Source organism: Dipodomys ordii, unplaced genomic scaffold (assembly GCF_000151885.1).
Source record: "Dipodomys ordii isolate 6190 unplaced genomic scaffold, Dord_2.0 Scaffold48, whole genome shotgun sequence".
NCBI lineage: Eukaryota > Metazoa > Chordata > Mammalia > Rodentia > Heteromyidae > Dipodomys > Dipodomys ordii.
In genome coordinates this window covers 680,236-702,213 of record NW_012267264.1, presented here as the reverse complement: position 1 = coordinate 702,213, position 21,978 = coordinate 680,236, and the positions used below count along the sequence as shown (strand labels likewise).

The 21,978-nt window shown below is 38.3% G+C and overlaps 1 protein-coding gene across 1 annotated transcript in view; it reads right to left on the bottom strand.

The window, feature by feature from the left end:
• Tnpo3 (transportin 3) overlaps window positions 1-21,978 on the bottom strand; it is a 115,693-nt gene that overhangs the window by 25,543 nt on the left and 68,172 nt on the right. The window contains exons 8-17 of the mRNA XM_013019903.1: window positions 19,354-19,500; window positions 17,435-17,542; window positions 15,258-15,349; window positions 13,398-13,537; window positions 9,720-9,911; window positions 5,877-5,968; window positions 4,901-4,977; window positions 3,447-3,507; window positions 2,352-2,492; window positions 1,086-1,114 (exon numbers count right to left, since the gene is read on the bottom strand). Of these exons, the coding sequence (XP_012875357.1) occupies window positions 1,086-1,114; window positions 2,352-2,492; window positions 3,447-3,507; window positions 4,901-4,977; window positions 5,877-5,968; window positions 9,720-9,911; window positions 13,398-13,537; window positions 15,258-15,349; window positions 17,435-17,542; window positions 19,354-19,500 (1,079 nt within the window). The remainder of the gene's footprint in view (window positions 1-1,085; window positions 1,115-2,351; window positions 2,493-3,446; window positions 3,508-4,900; window positions 4,978-5,876; window positions 5,969-9,719; window positions 9,912-13,397; window positions 13,538-15,257; window positions 15,350-17,434; window positions 17,543-19,353; window positions 19,501-21,978) is intronic.

The following is a 21,978-nucleotide window of genomic DNA, read 5'->3' as shown; positions in this document are numbered from 1 at the left end:
ACAAAAAAAAAAAAAAAAAAATTATTTCAACAACAAACTCATCTATTGTATCTTTTAAATAAAAACAGTATTTCCAAGCCGGGTACTGGTGGCTCACACCTGTAATCTTAGCTACTCAGGAGGCTAAGATCTGAGGATCGCAGTTTAAAGTCAACCTTGGGCAGGAACGTCCCTGAGACTCTTATCTCCAATAAACCATCAGAAAACTGGAAGTGGCACTGTGGCTCAAGTGGTGGTGCTTGCCTTGAGTTGAAGAGTTGAGGGACAGTACCCAGGCCCCACAACTGACAAAATAAATAAATAATAGTATTTCCAATCAAGATATATACATATATAACTCAATGAAATAAAAGTTTCAGTACAATATGCACTTTTAAATTATTTGCTTATAATTTTTTACTGCACTTTCCTCCAAAAATTGAGGAATTTACCCATTTAAAATGCCAACATAAGCCTATCACTGGTGGCTCAAGTCTGTAATCCTAGCTACTCATGAGGCTGAGATCTGAGGATTGTGGTTCAAAGCCAGGCAGGGCAGGAAAGTCCAAGAGACCCTTATCTCTAATTAACCATCAAAACATTGAAAGTAGAGCTGTGGCTCAAAAGCTCAGGACAGTGCTCAGGCTCTGAGTTCAAGCCCTATGACCAATTTAAAAAAAAAACAAAAAACAACCCACATATGTTTGCATCTTCTTACATAAATTCAACTCTGAGGGTGCTGGGGGCTAAAAGAGGAGTAACATACTCTTCTATCATTACATGCCATAGAATGAGCATTAGATATGAACTTATTCAGTGTTGTAGACTCACAACTGTTATGTTCTATTAATGAATAATTTAACTTATGGGTTAACCAACTTTTCTTTAAAAGGGCTACATAGTTAAAAACTCTAAGGTAGACAGAGGGTTGGCCTTACTTATAGTTCAGTGTTCTTATTCATTTGCCAGTGTAGCACAAAAATGGCCAATAGGTAATACTTAAAATAGGCTACACTGGCCAGAGTTCTGTTGGAAGGTTAACATCAACACAAATCACTTAGTATCTAAGCATAGGTGTCTCATACAGAAGTTATAAATATGTGTACCTTCTAAGATTCATGCCATCATAATTACACTTTTAGTGATTGAGGCAGTTATTATTTGAAAAATAAAGAGACTTACTTAAGATAGAATAAAATTATACAAGGTGTCATAGTACATACCTATAATCCCAGTTATTTAGAAGTGGAAATCAGAAGGATCAAAATTTGAGGCCTACCCAAGCTTATCAAGATCTCATCATAACCAGGAAGCTTGTCATAATGGTATATGCCTCTGGCCTCATCTATATGGAAAGTTGTAGGTAGGAAGAGCATAGTTTAAGGCTGGCCCTAGACAAAAATGTGAGGCCCTATTAGAAAAAAAACAAAAAACAAAAACGGGGCATGGCTCAAGAACAAATCCTGAGTTTAAACCCTGGAACTGTTCCCAAACAAAAAAGTACAAAATCTCATTGGGACAAGAAATAGCAAAGTCAATATGGTATTTTTTTTTGGGGGGGGGGGTTGGTCGTGGGGCCTGAACTCTGGGGCCTGGGTGCTGTCCCTCAGCTCTTTAGCTGTAGACTAGCGCTCTACCACTTCAGCCTCAGCCCCACTTCTGTTTTTTTCTGCTTATGTGGTGCTGAGGAATCGAACCAAGGAACTCATGCATGCAAGGCAAGCACTCTACCACTGAGCCACCTTCCCAGCCCCTAATATGATCTTTTTACCCAAGGAAATGAGTATGAAAATGTTTACCTATGCTGAAGGCTGAGCATGAGTTATTTTCTTCACATAATTAATTCCGCATTGGAATGTGTTGCTATTTGGACTACTACTACTTCTACTACAGGTCATTTCTCTTTGTTTTTTCTTTTCTGCAGTACTAGGGTTTGAGTCAGGGCCTCACAATTGCTCTACTGTTGAGTCGCACTTTCAGCCTTAAAAGAAAATCCTGGTTATTTTTGAGGTAAGGTCTCACGTTCTGCCTAAGCTCTTGCCTAGGCCTCAATCTGCCTATGTTATGCTTCCTATTCTAGATAGGTTAACAGGTACATCCCTACTTTCAGCTTTCTGTTGAGAAGTTATCTCTAGAACTTTCCTGCCCGAGCTGAACTTTCACCCTTACAATATCATCTTCCAAAAGACTCAGAATTACAGATTCAAGTCACATGCTGTTTCTCTTATAAGCAAGGTATCTACTATAGGCATTTATCGCTTCTGAATTGTTTATTTCATATTTAATCTTTTTTTTCATTTCATTAACAGTTTTTTGTTGTATAGACGTATTTCAAAATTTGTGCACATAATCTTCTCTCATGAGAAACTTACCTGTGTGACTAGAGGCTGGAGGAGGGCTGCAGATCCTTTACCTACGCAGCGAACAGCAAAGCGCAAGCATCTGCAACAACGCTCTACAATGCGGTTATCGGCCCGATGCTTATTTAGAGTCTCGGATAAAACTGGCCATATCTGAGTTAAAAGTTAAAGAGCACATGAAACTAATCAACCAAGAGTTAACAACATGATTCTAAACTATTGGTAACATTTGGCTTAGCTTTTAAATAATTTGGATTAAACATTCTTTGTAGAAACATATATATCTGGCCTGATTCTGGCCAGTCCTTGTGTACATACACAAAGGTTCAATACATTGCTTACTACTAAAACTCAATCATTTGTTAAGAGAAACACAATGATTCTTAAAAACAGAAAGAATGTAACTTTATAGAAGGCAAACACATATTTTTCCTAAATTTTAGACTTCTTGAGTGAGGATGAATTAGGTAGACAAGTGTTAAAAGTCGATCCAAGAAGGTAGAAGGCCTTGAACAAAAGGGCTAAGGTTAAGGTAATGTTGAACAAGTAAGGATATTTAGTATTTATCTAACTTTCTGAAGTCTGAAAAGCATTTTTTCAAAACCATGACTCTAGATCCTCACATTTATCCAAGTAAAAAAAGTAAAAGGAAGTATAACAATGGGGAAACTAAAGCCATTAGCTTTGCCTAAAGAATTTGCTAGATTGAACATCCTTTCTAAGGTTTCTTAGTGCATTTCTCACATCCTCTTTCATTATCAAATATAACATTAAGAATACTGGAACAGCCTGGATCCAGTGGCTCATACCTGTAATCCTAGCTGCTGAGGATGTTCATATCTGAGGACCATGGTTCAAAGCCAGTCCAGATACAAAAGTCGGTGAAAGGCTATCTCCAATTAACCACCAAAAACCCAGAAGTGGAGCTGTGGCTCAAGTGGCAGAATGCCAGCCTTGAGCACAAAAGCTCAAAGTGAAGCCCCAGGACCAGTATGCCCTAAGAAGAATTAATTTAAAAGAACCTGAAAGACCCTTCACAAGCAGTTATCCATAAAACCTTGTAAGGAAAAGGAAGGCCTTGATTCCACAGCATCCATTAGCACTTACTTCCTGTATGACTTTTTGGCACGGGTGACTCTGTCCATTTTCCACAATGGGATTGGTGTGTCTGAGAAAAGACAATGACCCCAGGTAGTAAAACAGCAATTTCACCAAGGACCCAGCAATACACCAATCCCAATCCCTGCTTACTTGCCAAACAAGATGAGTTGTTTACTTAGATCAATACCTTTTCCTTCTACTCCATTCAAACAAAAATAAGAACGTAATTTGAATCCTTTTCACTTTTTTCAACTACTAGAAGAACATGCAAATTCTATCTAATTCTGGTTACATGATCCATGGGGATACTACTGCTACCTTTTCCATTTTTTCTCAATTATAAACCTAAATATGTAGTTTCTTTGAACTTAACTAAAACTACATAGACAAATTGTCTAAGTCCATTATAAGAATCTGACTATTGGCCCGGTGCTAGTGGCTCATGCCTGAAATCCAAGCTACTCAGGCTGAGATCTGAAGATCATGGTTTGAAGCCAGCCTGGGCAGGAAAGTCTATAAGATTCTTATCTCTTAATTCATCACAGGAAAAAAAAAACAGAAGTGGAGCTGTGGTTCAAGAGGTAAAGCAGCTCAGGGACAGTGCACAGGCCTAGAGTTCAAGTTGGGGTAGGTGGGGAAGACACTTGAGTATTGCTCCAATCTTTGCATTAAAAGACAATGGTTTAAGAACTGCAGTGCATTACAGATGGTTCTTGTAGTTCCAGTCTAGACCCATGATATACAATATGGACCCACTAACAATATCAAGTTACTCTGACTTAAGAAAGCTCAATAGCAGCCTCATAAAAATCTAATTTTCTTTAAGTATGTATAGCCATTGCAAATTGTCATTTATTGCAAAATAACGATTTGTTGTTGTTTTGTTGGTCATGGGACTTGAACTCTGGGCCTGGGTGCTGTCCCTAAGCTCTTCAGCTCAGGGCGAGTGCTCTACCACTTGAACCACAGTGCCACTTCCAGTTTTCTGGTGGTTAATTGGAGATGTCTCATGGTCTTTCCTGCCTGGGCTGGCTTTAAACTGCAATCCTCAGATCTTGGCCTCCTGATTAGTTAGGATTACAGGCGTGAACCACCAGCGCCCAGTTGGGAACTTAACCGTGACACAATTTTTCAGAATCAGATAGCTGAGGATGGGACCTACCAAATTGTATTTGGATAAATAAATCCTCAAGTGACTCTAATGCACGCTAAAGTTTAAGAATCACTTAACTAGAAAGCAAAGTGATCAATTATATCCAAAGGGTCTTTATACAAAGTCAGGCCAAGAATGAGTCTGAAAATAAATTTGCCTTTGCTCCAAAAGTTCAGATTAACTAATCTCCTGATAGAGAGATAAAGGGAGTATTTAGAAGTTCAAGGAAAACAATGCTTGTTTACTTCAATGTATAAAGATTTTGTTTGAGCTTTTAATCCATCAAGAATTCAGTCTTCCTTCTTACCTAAATATAACAGCCAGTCGATCTAAGAACACAGTAGGATCTGAGGAGATTCCATTGCTGGGCTCCTGAGACAACAACTGAAGAGACATACAGTTATGAATGTATATAGACCTATGGTAAATTCCTTAACATATACTTTTTTTTTTTGGATGGGGGGTGGTTGTGCTGGGGTTTGCAAGCACTATTTTTCATAGATGACCTTGCTTTTGCCTGGAGTCAGTCTTGAACCACAATTCTCCTTTTATCTTGGCATAGCTGAGGTTACAGGTGTGTACCACCATCCCAGTGCTTAACCAAGTACTCTTAACCTTTGCCTCAATCTTTGCCTATTTCATAAAGGTGACTCAAATGCTGCCAACTTTTTATTGCCTACTTAATTTCCTCCATTTATTGCAGCCGGGCCAAGACTGCATATACTATATTTTACTATCTGCTCACTGGGGAGTAGAAAATGTTAACATATGATTTTCTTCCCATTTACTTAAATTATGATTGAGATAGTATCTATATTATATATTACAACATGAACACTATATGTTGTTACAACATAATATATACATGAGAAAGTTTTTACTTAGCTTTATATTATAAAGCTTTAAGATTATTAAACTTTTTATTTTAGGCATACTTAGTAGTCACAGGCATTTGTATTTCATGTTTACTGCATGTCTTAACTGAATCAACAGGTAGTGGTCAAATAACTGGTCTGTAACATTTTGGTTTAAGTATCCCCCGAAGTTTTCACAATTACAAAATTACATGATAATGCATTTCTCAGAATGAACTCCCCATTATAAAGGGATAGGCAACTCTACTTTTTCTTAGCATGCAGTTAGAATAGATTTACTAATTTAAATCAATTTTTAGTTCATTTTTGGCTTTTCTACGTAGACGAAATCCAATCTGTAAATAAATCATTTTTATTTTCCTCATATATTTATTAAGTTTGTTTCATTCCTTACCCAATTGCACTTACTTTTTTTAATGCCATAACTTGAACAGAACACAATTCACTAAGACATTCAGTAATTTTATCCAAAGGTAATCTTGCTAGAACAAGTGCTGTTCCTGAAAAACATAGAAAGAAGCAAGAAAATAAAAACTTCATTGAGGCTAATTCAAAAATTAGTCTCTATCAGATTAAGAGAAAGGTGGGGTCATTCTTCTTAAAAGCTTAGCACTGTTTCATCCTTGCCAAGAGAGTCAAAGAGAGCCTTAACTATTTTCCCCACCCCCCCCGCCTTTTTTGCCATCTTGGGACTTGAACTCAGGGCCTAGATGCTGTCCCTTAGGTGGTTTTGTTCAAGGGTAGCACTCTACCACTTGAGCCACAGCTCCATTTTCAGATTTTTGCTGGTTACTTAGAGCTAAGAGTCTCATGGACTTGCCTACCCAAGATGGCTTCAAACCAAGATCCTTAGATCTCAGCCTCCTGAGTTCCTAGGATTACAGGTGTGAGCCACAGGCACTTGGCTCCACCAGATTCTATCAGCAGAGTCTGAGAAACATTGGCATAATGCTTTTAGAAAGAATGAGCTGAAGTCAGAAATTTCACTCGTTCTACCATTAACACATTAACTTATGTGAGATATTCTGAGTCTGTTCCTTTACCTGCAATAAAAAGTGATTTGAACAGAAATTTAGCAATCAAAAGTGCCTTTCTTTTAAAAAGTTATAAAAGTCTCCCCCTTCCCATTTCTAATAAAGTCTTAACTTGACACTCAGTAAGTTGAAAACAAAGAAAGTAATAAGTAGGGCTAGAAGGCCTGGACTCTTCCTACTTAATATCTCCTTTAATCCCCACAGTTCCACCACCAACTACTAGCTGCCTTCTTCCACAAAGGATTACATCTTAAAGCCAGTCCATCCTAAGCTGAGATCTCTTTCACTGTAGTTTTATCTTCTTCACTTTCATGCACAGAACAGCAATTAATCTTTAAATATAAAAGAAATGAAGTGACAGATGTGTCAGACTCTTCTTTAAAAGTAGGGAATAAGGGAGGACCCATTTTTTTTTTTTTGGATCTGGTCATGGGGCCTGAATTCTGGGCCTGGGCGCTGTCCCTCAGCTCTTCAGCTCAAGGCTAGCGCTCTACCACTTGAGCCACAGCACCACTTCTGGCTTTTTTCTTTTTTTGCTTATGTGGTGCTGAGGAATCGAACCCAGAGCCTCAGGCATGCAAGGCAAGTGCTCTACCACTGAGCCACCTTCCCAGCCCCATGGGAGGACCCAATTTCAATGCTATTCTTTTTAACTAATTTCTTTTTTTTTGGGGGGGGGGTTTCCGGTCGTGGGCCTGAACTCTGGGCCTGGGAGCTGTCCCTCAGATCTTCAGCTTAAGGCTAGCGCTCTACCACTTGAACCATAGCACCACTTCGGGCTTTTTTTTTCCTGCTTATGTGGTGCTGAGGGCCTCATGCATGCAAGGCAAGCGCTCTACCACTGAGCCACCTTCCCAGTCCTTTTTAATTAATTTCTAAAGGAAAGGATGTTAATGCCAGGCGCCAGTGGCTCACTCCTGTAATCCTAGCTACTCAGGGGGCTGAGATCTGAAGATCGTGGTTCAAATCCAGCCCGGGCAGGAAAGTCTGTGAGACTCTTATCTCCGATAAACCAGTAGAAAACTGGAAGTGGTGCTCTGGCTCAAGTGGTAGAGTGCTTGCCTTTAGCTGAAGAGCACAGGGACAGCATTTAGGCCCAGCGTTCGAAATCCACGACCGACAAAAAATAAAAAAAAAAGGAAACAAGGCCTGGTGGCTCATGAATTTGGGAGTTGATTCCCTGGAGAAAAGCTCATAACCCCTCATTAAGAAAAAGAAATTGTTGCTATTATGAAATAACTCAGGTAAAGAGTACATTTCCTTATGAACAATGTTACCCCTTCCCTCACTCTTTCCCAGTTTTTCCCTCCTGTCCTTACCCACAAGTCGTGTAGTTCATTTTCACCATAGTGTCTAGTGAGTACTATTACTGCATTTATTCTCCCTTTGTCCCTCCCAATCCTATGCCCCTGTTTACCCTCCCAAAGACAAATAAATGAACAAAACAGAAAGAAAACAAAAACAGCAATGAAGAAAAAAAGCTCGTTTCCATTTCCTGGAGTTCATTTTGCTAAATATTATTTTATAAGATCAGATGCACATAGGCTCTGTGCCTGTGTGTTCCTAGGACTGTTCTCCTTTGGTCTCACTATGCGTGATGACAAGTGAGACAAGTATGCCTACCACACCTAGACTCCGTTGAGTACAGGGTCTCACCACTCTGTTGCCTGGGTTGGGATGACAAACACATACCGCTATACCCAGCTGTTGGTTAAAGTGGGATATCATACAAAGGACACATGTTTTTTTCTCATATGTGGAAGCTAGATCTAAAATACACTTGGAGCTGGGCACTGGTCGCTTATACCTGTAATCCTAGCGACTCTGGTGTTGCTAGGATTTGAAGATAGCCCAGGCAGAAAAGTCCATGGAAACTTATCTCCAATTAACCACTAGAAAACCAGAAGGGGCACTGTGACTCAAAGTGGTAGAGTGCTATCCTTGAGCAAAAGACCTCAGGGACAAAGACAGTCCTGAGTTCAAAGCCCCATGACTAACAAAAAAAGAAAAAACACAGGGACATGATAAATCATACACACTAGTGAGGAACCTAATCATATAGAAATAAGAGAATAAAATTAGTTTGCATAAAAGGTCATTCACTCTAAGAAAGACTGTTTACTGAGGCTTAGAAAACAATATATTGCATACATTTTGTGACTAAATTCTTTGATATAGTCTGACCCGTATTAATTTACCAGTTACAAGAATTTTACTGTGTCATAAGGCATGCTAATCTGTCTTTAGACAGTTTGGTTATGAAGTATTTTCTCTTTAGAAGCCATTATTGATAAGCGACTGACAACTGATTACTAACAAAATAAATATAATCCTTTTCTTTTTGGTTTTTGGGGTTTTTTTGGCCAGTCTTGGGGCTTGAGCCTGGGCACTATCTCTGAGCTTCTTTTGCTCAAGACTAGCATTCTACCACTTGAGCCACAGTACCACTTCCAGCCTTTTCTGTTTATGTGGTACTGAGGAATGGAACCCAGGGCTTCCTGCATGCTAGGCAAACACTCTACCACTTAATAGGTGTGGTTCAAGTCTATTCTAAGTCTTTTCCTTAACCTACCAGCAATTGGCTGTTTTGCTGTGGATAGGCCAACATTCAGTAGTAGAAGACTGCTTAGAGACCAGAATTCCTTGGTTTCTGACTTAGCAATGATCCATGTATACTTTCCAATATCCACTTACCACTTTCATACAGCACTGCCAGTTTTAAATACTTGCCCAAATTTAAAAAGCAATCATGTTTGGTTCAAATGTGTTCACAACCCAAAACCTAGATCTGAAAGCAGTATTAATCAATTAAATAGCCATAAAATTAACTCTAAGGAGACCATATATAATTTAGCACTCTACCTTGAATAGGAAGGCCACAATGAAGTAGATAGATTACAACTGAAAAACTATGATATGACTGATGTAAGATAAATCCAAATGGTGGCTTAGGAGACACTTACTATTTAGCATCCTAAGTGAACACCTTTTATTTCCTTTTTTTTTGGGTCCGGTCATGGGGCCTGAACTCTGGGTCTGGGCGCTGTCCCTCAGCTCTTCAGCTCAAGGCTAGTGCTCTACCACTTGAGCCACAGCGCCACTTCCGGCTTTTTTCTTTTCTTTTTGCTTATGTGGTGCTGAGGAATCGAACCTAGGGCCTCATGCATGCAAGGCAAGCGCTCTACCACTGAGCCACCTTCCCAGCCCCAGTAAATACCTTTTAGCAAGCCCACAGCAGCTTCTGGCGACAACATGAATGAATCAAGGGAGCGAGCAATCTCCAGGAGTCCATTGAAGTGCTGAGCCATATGATCCCGACAGACCGAGCAAATATTATGAATGGCTTTGGCTGCAGCAGAAGCCAGAGGTTTTTCACACAGGCCTTTCATCAAATAGCCCAACACTGGGTCTAAGAAGTAAAGTCAAGTAGAAATTACATATATGAAAGTCAGAGTAGAAATTTACACAACTGGAGCTGATCTCACTGACACAGTATCAGGCAGGCCCTATTTCATTGTTCACGTCTTCCCCAATGTCTAAACTTAGGGATTCATAAAACAGTTTGAAAAACCCTAAGTTAAGAGCATATATGATCATTTAATTTCAAGAATACAGTAATATATAAAAGAATGTAAAGTTCAGACAGCTATCATTATACTTAGAGATGAATCATTTGTTAAGACAACCTACATTACTAAGGACAATGATATTGTCTAAAGCTGACATTTTTATATTTGACTCTAGTCACAAATGTCTTTTAAGCACTTCTAAATAAATTAACTCAGTGTTTTATTTTTATCAAATGTGTTTTAAAAAACTGAATGCACAGGTAAATTTCTATAGAATTCTACTCAATTTTTAACCTTCCTTTATAAAAACCAGAATGTTTTTCTACAGAAAACACTACGGTTAGAGAACATTTTCTGAATATTTTAAAGTAACCTCATAGCACAATATTTTTTTTTTTATTTAAGAAATCAAAAGATGGGGCTGGGAAGATGGCTCAGTGGTAGAGTGCTTGCCTTGCATGCATGAGGCCTTCAGTTTGATTCCTCAGCATCACATAAGCAGAAAAGGCTGGAAGTGGGGCTGAGGTTCAAGTGGTAGAGCGCTAGGCTACAGCTGAAGATCTGAGGGACAGTGCCCAGGCTCAGAGTTCAGGCCCCACAACCGGGAGAAAAAAAATAAAAAGAAATCAAAAGAGGAAGTGGCACTGTGGCTCAAGTAGTAGAGTGCTTGCCTTGAGCTGAAGAGCGCAGGGACAGCGCCCCAGGCGAGTTCAAGCCCCACGATCGACAAAAAAAAAAGAAGAAAAAAGAAATCAAAAGAATAATGTCTTTGTAAAAATTCTGTTACTTGCCCAGTGCCAGTGGCTCACACCTGTAATCCTAGTGACTTAGGAGGCTGAGATCTGAGGATCACAGTTCAAAGCCAACCTGGGCCGGAAAGTCCATGAGACTCTGATCTCCAATTAACCACCAGAAAAACCAGATGTGGCACTGTGGCTCAAGTGGTAGAACACTCGCCTTGAGATGAAGAGCTCAGGAACAGTACCCAGACCCAGGGTGCAAGCCCCACGACTGATTTAAAAAAAAAAAATCTTTGGGCAGGACGTCGGTGGCTCATGCCTGTAACCCTAGCTACTCAGGCTGAGATCTGAGGATCACGGTTCAAAGCCAGCCTGGGCAAGAAAGTCCGTGACACTCATCTCCAATTAACCACCTGAAAATGGTATGTGGTTCTGTGGCTCCAGTGGTAGAGTGCTCACCTAGAGCTGAAGGATTACGCCCAGGCCCAGAGTTCAAGCCCCATGACCAACAAAAAATAAAATAAATCTGTTACTATTGTACTTGGGACCATTTCAAAAAAATAGCTTCCCAATCATCATCTAGAAAGAAAACATTCTAAAGTAACATAATTAAAACAGCTCTATTAAAGCATAGTCACTACTATACTACCATATATCATAAATAGTTACAAAACATTTTACATTCCTACAGATTCCCATTAAAAAGTCATTATGTGAGTGAGGGAAGGGGTGATATTGTCTAAAAAGAAATGTTATTTTTTTACCTGACTTATGTAACTATAAGCCCTTTGTATATCACCTTTATAATAACAATTAAAATTCTGCACTAAAATCATTATGTGAGACTTTCTTTTACTTTTACTGTAGAGAGCCCAAAGGATGCTAGGATACACAGTTCTATAAGAAAATGTAATTTCCTAGATAAGAACAACGTCCTAAGCTGGGTGCCAGTAGTTCATGCCTATAATCCTAGTTACTCAGTAGACTAAGATCTGAAGATTTTGATTCAAAGCTAGCCTGAGCAGGTAAGTTAGCCTGAGCAGGTTAAGTCCATAAGGTTCTTATGTCCAATTAATTACCAAAAAGCCAGAAATGGAGCTGTGCCTCAGGGACAGAGTCCCAGGACTGGCACCAAAAAGAAGGGAAAAAGGGGGGAGGGGGGAATGTCTTAAAGCCCTTATCTCTATATTTCTAGTCTAACAACCAATATAACACAGCAACCTATGCACTGACTACCCCTTTCACAAGAATCAAACCTGTTTAGTCTAAGACCTTCACCAAAGCAATTCTAATGCTTTAGAATTTAGTGGGTCCCAAAATGGAATGTTCATGGTTTTAACTACTTTAAAGTACAAACATTCAGCAATTTGTTTACTTATTATGTACAAATCTGAGCGAGATACTGCAAGATTTGCTTCTTACAGGACACAAACTGAAGTTAATACAAACAAAAGCACTTTTGTTTCTTTGTAAAAAAGTGTTCAGAAATGAAAGCCAAATGATGAAGCAAAACAAAAGTGAAAAAAATCTAAGAATTAGAAAATAGGGGTTTGGAACATAGTAGTTATAAAGTGAGCATTCTTGTCATATGCTTTCTATACAGAAAGGGGGAAAAGGAACATATCTGTTCACTACACAGCTATTGTTTCATCATCAAAACAAGATCATTTGTAAAAGAAAATCAACTGGGGCTAGGAAGGTGGCTCAGTGGTAGAGCACTTGCCTTGCATGCCTGAGGCCCTGGGTTCGATTCCTCAGCACCACATAAGCAAAAAGAAAAAAGCCGGAAGTGGCGCTGTGGCTCAAGTGGTAGAGTGCTAGCCTTGAGCTGAAGAGCTGAGGGACAGCGCCCAGGCCCAGAGTTCAGGCCCCACGACCAGACCCCCAAAAAAAAGAAAAAAAAGAAAATCAAGTAAAATGGTAATAATTTGGAGTTTAAAATTTTTTCAGAATGTATCCCTTCAATGACAGGGGCTTGATATATGTTACCCTGGACAAATTATTTGTTGTATTATCTCAGTGTCCTTATCTGTAAAATAAGGGGGTTAGGATAAATGATTTGTACTTTCAGCCCCAATTCCCAAGTTATTATATGATTTTTAGTTACCTTTTTGAATCAACAAGGGCAACCAAAAGTTGTATAATTTAATACTCTTCAATTTAAGTATTGTGTTTCAAATTAAGTATTAATTCCTAGTTTTTATGGGAAACATGTATTTAACACAGAAAAACCTCTATATTACTTTAACCTATTAGTAGCTTCTAGTTAGAAGTACAGATCTAATTAGTACAACACACAGTGCCAAAGATCAGGAAAAACAGAAATGTTCATGATTAAGTAAAGCATTAAAATCAAACCTTTTTTCTACCTGTAGATTTAATTTTTCAAAGGCACTTATTCCAGATCAGATTAAAAATGTTTTTATCAACTAAGCAACTTATATAACCTACTCTTATATATACAAATATTCTACCTGTCAATAAAGAAGAAAGAACGAACAAGAGTAAAAGAAAGAAAACCACACACAAAAAACAGAAACAAAAACAAAAAAGTATCAGCAACAGATGGAAAATAGTTACACATACCAAGGAACTGAGGATTTCGATCAACCACTTCACTCATTTCTCCAACCAATTCAATGCTAGTATATCGCACAGCTGTATGTACAGTCTCTGGGAGACGGACAACGCCTTCTAGGACTTCCACAAGTGTAGGATTGTTCTCCCTAAGAACAAAAAGCAAACACTAACAACTTTCAGATTTTCACAGAGGTTCCAGAAGATAGCAAAATAGGTTTAAGAGAAAATACTATAGTATGTAATTAAGGAGTATAACTTTAGTTACAGTGAGGGATCTGGGGCTTGAACTCAGGACACTGTACTCTTGCTTAGCTTTTTCCTTAGGGCTGGAGCTCTACCAGTTGAGTGATATTTCTACTTCTGGCTTTTTGCTGGTTAATTGGAGATAACAGTCTCATAAATGTGTCTGCCCAGGCAGCAATCCTCAATAGCTAGAAATTATAGGCATGAATCTGCTTTGCCTGGGTAAGGAGAACCTCTTAATAAACACAAACTACTTATCTCCTAGAATATTTACTGGGTTAAAACCAACGTACTATTTCAATGAGTAGCTAAGAAAGGTAACTAACCTAAATATGTTCCTCCCCATTCACTCCCAGGTGGTGGGGAGATAATACTGACATTTAAACTAAGGACCTCGTGTTTGATAGGCAGGTGCTCTTACCACAGGAGCCACACTTCTGTGGCTTAAGATTTTTGCCCAGGCTGGCTCTGACAACAATACACCTATTTATTTACATTGTCCTTGTCCTTGTAGCTGGAATGACATGTGCCCATTACCATGCCCCACTGTTTATTGGTCAACACAAAATCTTGTAAACATTTTTTTGTGCAGGTTGATTTTTTGTTGCTGTTAATCATGGGACTTGAACTCAGGGCCTGGGCCCTGTCCCTGAGCTCTTCGCTCAAGGCTAGCACTCTACCACTTTGAGCCACAGTGCCACTACCAGTTTTCCGGTGGTTAATTGGAGTTAAGAGTCTTACAGACTTTCCTGCGTGGGCAGCTTTGAACCATGATCCTCAGATCTCAGCCTCCTGAGTAGCTAGGATTATAGGCCTGAGCCACTAGTGCCCAGCCCAGGCTGATTTGAACTCAGTTCCTCTTGATTTCAGGCTGATTACCGGACTGAACCACTGTATCTGTCAGTATGCTATATAAATTTACAGTATAAATAACTTCTGAAAGATTCAAGTCATAAATAGAATTTCTATTCTAAGAAATTAGAAATCAAATTGACATTCAAAAAATTTTAGTGGCAATAAGTAATAATGATCCTATAGATTTTGCTATTCTTTTAAGTCAAAGAATTGTCTATGCCTTGTCTCTCTGAATCTCATGAATGACTCTCTAAAACAGAAAGAATAATCTAATTAAACATCTATAATGATAATTAACCCAAGGCCACAAAAGCAGGTCAAAATTAATGCTTATTCAGTTGCTTTTAAGCAAGTACTAACAATTTAACAAATTCTTAATCATGAGTAGTTTCACAAAGGAACCTCAATTGGAAAAATAAATCAGCAATCTATTCCTAGCATCAAGAGTAAAAACTGCTTTTTTTTGGGGGGGGGGGAATCTTTTCTTTATTTGGTGCTGGGGGTCAACCCCAGGATGTTGCACTTGTTGGGCAAGCACTTTGCTCCTAAGCTATATCCCAGCCAAAAGTAAACTACTTTTAACTCTAGGAAGTATGTCAAAACATGACATCAGTAATTCAGGCTATGTTGAACTAGACCATAAAGTCCTAAAACTAGACACTACAGAAATAAGAAGTCCTAAGTATATACCATGTAAGAGAAATATGGTATAATTTTCCTTCCTTTTAATATTTACAGATCCCAGCAAAAGACTTATCAGAGACTCACGGATCAACACTCTTTGCTATAGCTGCCATGATAAACAGAACCGCTTCTGTCACCTCCCAGGGTGGGTTGCCTTCTTTCAGAGTAGAATATAACTAGAGAAGAAGAAGTAGATTATGGTTCCATTAAAAGGAAAACAATTCCAAAACAAACAAGAAAAGAAAAACTAGGTTAAAAGAAACCTAGCTCCTTGTTTCTAAATTTATCAGAGCAAGCCAAAAATATTAATTCTTTGAAATCTTCACTATTTTTTTAAACTTGATATACAACTATTTAGAACTTGAAGACTTTAAAAAGATAATCATCTACTCCAGAAAGTAAGTGCTATGGGAAACACAAAACATATTACATGAGTTTCTCTTTCTGGTCTTGACAGCTGATAAGTATATGAAAACATAGCAAGTAAAGACACAACATAAATCCTCTATATCTGTATTAGCTCTACAATTCTACTACTATTTGCCCCAACAATGATAGTCTAGGTTAAATTCTTGAAAATAGGATAGATCCTTAAAAAAATACCTATGGCAATACCCTATCTAAGCACAATTTTATTTTTGTTGTTTGTGCCAGTCCTGGAGCTTGAACTCAGGGTCTGGGCACTGTCCCTGAGTTCTTTTGCACTCTACCACTTGAGCTACAGCTCCACTTCTGGCTTTTTGCTGCTTAGCTGGAAATAAGAGCCTCACAGACTATATTGCTCAGGCTGGCTTCAAACCATGAGCCTAAGATCTCAGCCTCCTGAAGTAGCTGGGATTACAGTTATGAACCACCAGTGCCTGACTAAGCACAATTATCTGCTCGACTCCACCACTTGCCAAAAAAGATAGAATACTAGTGGGATACTCAGATGTTCTGGCCCAGAATTTTCCAGATTACATCTATGTATGGAATGTGACTAGGTAGTAGTTTAAAAAGACTTCTACAGTCATGTAACGAACACTCTTACAAAAAAATTAAATCTCTGCCCCTCTATGACTTCATAATGACTTCACTATTAAGATATTTATAGTATTCTCCAATTTTAATAGATGATATAACTTTATTTATTTATTTATTTTTGTCAAAGAACATCTAGTCTGGTATTCCACAGAACACATCTTGGCAACATTGATAATTTATCTAAGTTTGTAAACTGAAGTCAAAGCCACAGAGCTGATGAGAAAAGGGCTGAAATCTGAGTATAGGTCACCTGCCTATGGTTCAGGAACCTCCCTGAAGCTGCCTTTTAGAAGTGTCCAACTCTTCATTGTGAAAAAACATGCTCTGTAATAAAAAGTAACACTTCCTAAATAAGGAAGTGCCCAAATATAGAAACTCTGATTGAGTTACTCTCCTCTTCCCCACTTTTCTTCTTTAGGTTAGTTCACAGCAATCAAAACTAGTATTTCAGAGCTCATTAAAGCATGATTCAGCCAATATGAAAAACACTTGAAATTCTTCTGTAAAGTAGCAAAATGATGATGACTGCAATCTTTTTTTTTTTGGTCCGGTCGTGGGACCTGAACTCTGGGCCTGGGCGCTGTCCCTCAGCTCTTCAGCTCAAGGCTAGCGCTCTACCACTTGAGCCACAGTGCCACTTCCGGCTTTTTTCTTATGTGGTGCTGAGGAATCGAACCCAGGGCCTCATGCATGCAAGGCAAGCGCTCTACCATGAGCCACCTTCCCAGCCCCAATGACTGTAATCTTAACCTTACATGACAAATGTTACTCATTCTAAGGGAAACCTACTTTAGGATAATCACCTCTGAAATGAAACTGTACAGGAACCTATCTATCATAAGTGTGAACAATGAAATGCCAAATAACTAACTCTTACTAGGAAATGGTACATAATTATGAAAGTAGAAAAAGTAGTCTATTTTTCCTGGCGAGGTTCAAATTTCACTAAGTTTCCTGGAAGCTTTAAAGCTTATCTCGGACCTTCCATTCCATTATACTAATGGAAAAGCTCTTATTGGCAAAACTAGTGGAGTAAGCCACAAGCAATTATCCATAGATTGAAAACAGCTCAGATACAATAAATAAACATAGCTATCATATGCTAGGCACCTGTACATCTAGCATCTCATCTAGCCACTGAGTTTGAAAAAAATAAGATGGAACATTTACAGAAAACATAGAAGTAAGCACAATTAAGGGTCAGTAAAACTGGCCTAAGAATCTCCGAGAGAGCTTACCTGAGCAAAACACTCCATAGACCCAATCAAGAAAATCAAGTCCTTCACCAGGTCTGATACCCTCATCCGAAACTCCCCAAAGTCATCAGTCTCCTCAGGAACCCCTTCCTGAAATTTCAAATCAGGTAACATGTGTTTTAAACTTACTGAAGTTTTCGATGACCTCTATGAAGTCAGTAAGGAAAAAGCCATTAAGTAGTCAAGTCCTAATGGACCAAAGTTGTTCAAACCACAAGAATATTTTATTACAATAGAGGATCTACCAAAGAAGTAGTAAAAGAAGAGTTATAAGTCTATCAAGAGAAGATCCGCTATTTAGTACTAACCAAGTTTCTGAAGCTTTTTGTTCAAGATCTACGAAAATCAACCATTATCACCATCAATTCACAAGGAAAATAGAACTTCAGACTTTTAAAACTGTCTCATCCAAATATACATCTCTCTCTATATAAAGGATATTAATTTTGATATGGTTAAAGACATGTATAAAAATCTTGGGCCATAAATACCTAGAAAAAGTCCTTAGAACTTTTTGAAAACTGATAATCTAATTCAACTATTTTGCTTTAAGATAAAGATAATAAGGTTCAGGAATGAGGAGGAAATAATGGCTTTCTCATATAAAATAATGAGTAAAATTATAAAACACTGTAATTTATAAAATACTATACACTTAAAGTACTATACATATATGTGTAGACATACAATACTTTTAAGAAAACTAGTGCCACTACATTATCAAAGATAAGAAGGAGAACAAAAAAATAGAATCAATTAACAGAACAGCCCTCATTTTATTTACAATTTGGTCTTCTAAGTAAGATATGGTAAAAAATAGGGTTTCTCAGTTTAACAACAATAATTAATGGGGCGGGGGTGCTCAGGACACAGGATTATTACACTAGACATTACTAAAGTTCTGTGGAGACACAAAATGCTCAAACACAATATTAACATTAAAACCAAGAAACTAGCATGTCAGATTTAATTATGAGCAATTAAATGTACTCAAAGTCCTGAAATCAACCAACCAACAGCTAATCAAGATGAAATAAATGAGGTAAAATTTAAAGACATTATGCAAAGAATTAAGGCTGAAGAGTTTCCAGTAGACTTCCATATTACTTGTATATTTTCTTCTAAGCAAATAGATTATCTCCTTTAATTATAAAATCAGAGTAAAGAAAATTGCATAAATATGAGGGGGAATTTTGTAATTTTCAGCATCCTCACAGAAAGATTTAATTTATAACCATATATTTTACACTACTAAAACAGAATATAAACTGGGCATGGTAATCATATTCATGTAATCACAACATTGGGGAGGCTGAAGTAGGATTGCAAGTTTGAGGCCAGTCTGAGTTACACAGAGTTCAAGACCAGTGTGAGTTACAAACCAAGACTCTGTCTCAAAATAAAAAAGAGAGTTGGGAATGAGCTATATAACTCAGTGGTAGAGCACTTCCCTAGCTAGCTAGCATGAAGGTCCTGAGGTTCAATCCCCAGACCTCCTCCCACACAAGTACAGAGTTCTACATTTTGATGTTTTTATTCTTAGCATACCAATTATTTCAATACTCATTATTTTTAATTGCCACATAATGGTACATTAAGTATATGCTAGACATGGTTTCTTCTATACCAGTAGACAGGGTTAAACATTTTCTACTTTTATAGATAATGTTTATACATATAATAGATACTAATTTTTCCTTCTATTGGACTATTCAAACAAATTATTAGGAGAAGAATTACTGACAGCAGAAGTAGTTTTTTTCTAGATAAGCCAAGTCTATTACTGGGATTGATTTCACTATAGCTAAAGTGTTAAAAAAAAATCAGCTTTATTTTCTACCTTTTCAAATTAGCTCTGAAAAGTGGAGAAAATGAGGACTTGAAGTAGAGACAGAACTTACATGGTCTGGCTCCATCTGGCAATGTCGAGCCAAGGCATGAAGCAGCCTCTGAATGTAAGCTTTAAAGATGCCATGAATAACCTCATCATTAGTTTTGTATAAATGTTCTCCTAGTCGGTACCAGAAGTTAAAGGAAATTTCTACCACCTGTCAAAAGAGAAAAGATATTTTATTTGATTGGCAAAGAACTGGAGTAAGAAGACAGTTTTATTATTACTAAGGCCAGACAGGAAAGACAATATACTTTTACATGTTAGGTGGAACCATTTAAAGAGCCACGGGGCTGGGAAGGTGGCTCAGTGGTAGAGTGCTTGCCTTGCATGCCTGAGGCCCTGGGTTCGATTCCTTAGCATCACATAAGCAAAAAGAAAAAAAGCCGGAAGTGGTGCTGTGGCTTAAGTGGTAGAGCGCTAGCCTTGAGCTGAAGAGCTGAGGGACAGAGCCCAGGTCCAGAGTTCAGGCCCCACGACCGGACCCAAAAAAATAAAAAGAGCCACATTTTTTTTCTACTAGATTCACTACATTATCCTTCCAAATTTCTCCATGGTCAGCCCAAAAGTCCACTCAGAAGGACAAGCTTTATATTCCTTATTTACTCAGATATCTCCCTCAAAGTTAATTTTAGAAAAATAGAAATTGAAGAATTAAAACATTTTTCTCCAATTCTGAACTCATTTTATTATATTGGGAATGAGAGGAATTTTTTTAATTGGGAGAGGGGGGCCAGAACACTTCTTAACAGCCAAAGTCAACTGTAATTCTCTTAACATAACTAAAAAGCTTTTATGTAATCTCCCCCCCCCACCCCCCCACCCCCGTCATAGGACTTGAACTTTGGGCTTGGGTGCTGTCCCTGTGCTCTTCAGCTCAAGGTGGGCGCTCTACCATGTGAGCCACAGCACCACTTCCAGTTTTCGGGACTTTCCTGCTCAGGTCGGCTTTGAATCATGATCCTGAGATCTCAGCCTCCTGAGTAGTTAGGATTACAGGCATGAGCCACCAGCACCCGGCTTTATCTAATTTTCATTTGACCACTTTTTTGAGGAAGAGAGAAAGGGAGGAAAAGACTGGGATTTTTACTTGTAGCTGATCTTCCTTATAGCACTAAAGGAGTGACTGTTATTGTACAGTGCTATACATCTCCCAAAATGTTTTGGGTGTCACCCACATTTAGATATCCTTATAAGTTACATGAAACAAATAATGCCCAACTCAAGAACACATTGTTCCCAATGTTCTTTTTATTTTACCGGTCCTGGGGCTTGAACTCAGGACCAGGGTGCTGTCCCTAACGTTTTATACTCAAGGATAGCATTCCTATTTGAGCCACAGCTCCATTTCCAGCTTTTTGCTTGTTAATTAGATAAGAGTCCTATGGATAGTCCTGTCTAGGCTGGCTTCAAACTACAATTCTCACATCTTAGCCTCCTAAGTAAGATTACATGAGTGAGCCACTGATGTCCAGCTCTCACTGGAAGGTACAAACTTTGTACATGAAGAAATTCTTTAAAATCTAGCAAACTTAAAGGCACAGAGTTATTTAGGAAGTGGGAGAATTATAAGTTTTTGAGGCCAGTATGGGCTATACATAGCAAGTCCCAAGCTGTCTTAAGCTACATACTGAGAACAGGTTTCAAAAAACTTCAAGGGCTAGGTATGATGTAGTTCAGTAGCAGAGTACTTTTCTAATATGTACAACACCCTAGGTTCTATCGTCAGTATCATACTCACAAAAAATGATAGGCATCTTTAAATAAACATTTTTTAAAAAAGATAAAACCTTGCTAAAGTAACTTAGGCTGACTTCAAATTGATGAGTTTCTCCTGCCTCAGTATTGGAATGCTGGGTATATAAGCATGAACCACCATATCCAGCTCTTAAAGATTTTCAAGAAATTCTTAAGTTTAAAATCCTTTCTGCATTCTCCTCATTTGGAGAAAAATTTGAGGCATGAAGGTAGGGGTATAGTAAAGAGAACTGGTACATTCTACAGTTTGGATCTTCAAAGTATTCTCAAAGGTCCTTGTATCTGAAGATTTGATTCCCAGCCTGTGGTACTAATGAGAAGTGGTGAAACCTTTATGGCGTGGAACCTAGTGGAAGGAAGTAGGTTATTGAAAACAAGTCCTTGGGAATGATATTGGGACCCAGCCAGCCCCTCCTCTTCCTCTTTCACACCTCCTGCCAAGAAGTAAACAGGTTTATTTTCTTCTACCAATCTCCACTAGGGTCTCCTATAAACCCAAAACAATGGACTCAATAGATTAAAATGGATTCAATAGAGTAACAAGGATTAAAACACCCCAAAAACTGTTAAACTAAACTTTCCTATCTTTAGGTTAATTATCTCAAATTTTTCTCTTGTTATTGTTTGTTTTTTAAACAGTAAAGGACAACTGTTTAACACAGTGTGGTTTTTAGCTGTAAAACGCTAGAGTAAGTTGAGTAGAAAGGGGACTTATTGGGGGCCTAGAGATATGACTCAAGTGGTAGAGCACCTGTCTCACAAGCTTAAAGCCCAAAGTTCAAACTCCAGTACAGGAAGGAAGGAAGGAAGAAGGAAGGAGGGAGGGAAGGATGGAAGGAAGGAAGGAAGGAAGGAAGGAAGGAAGGAAGGAAGGAAG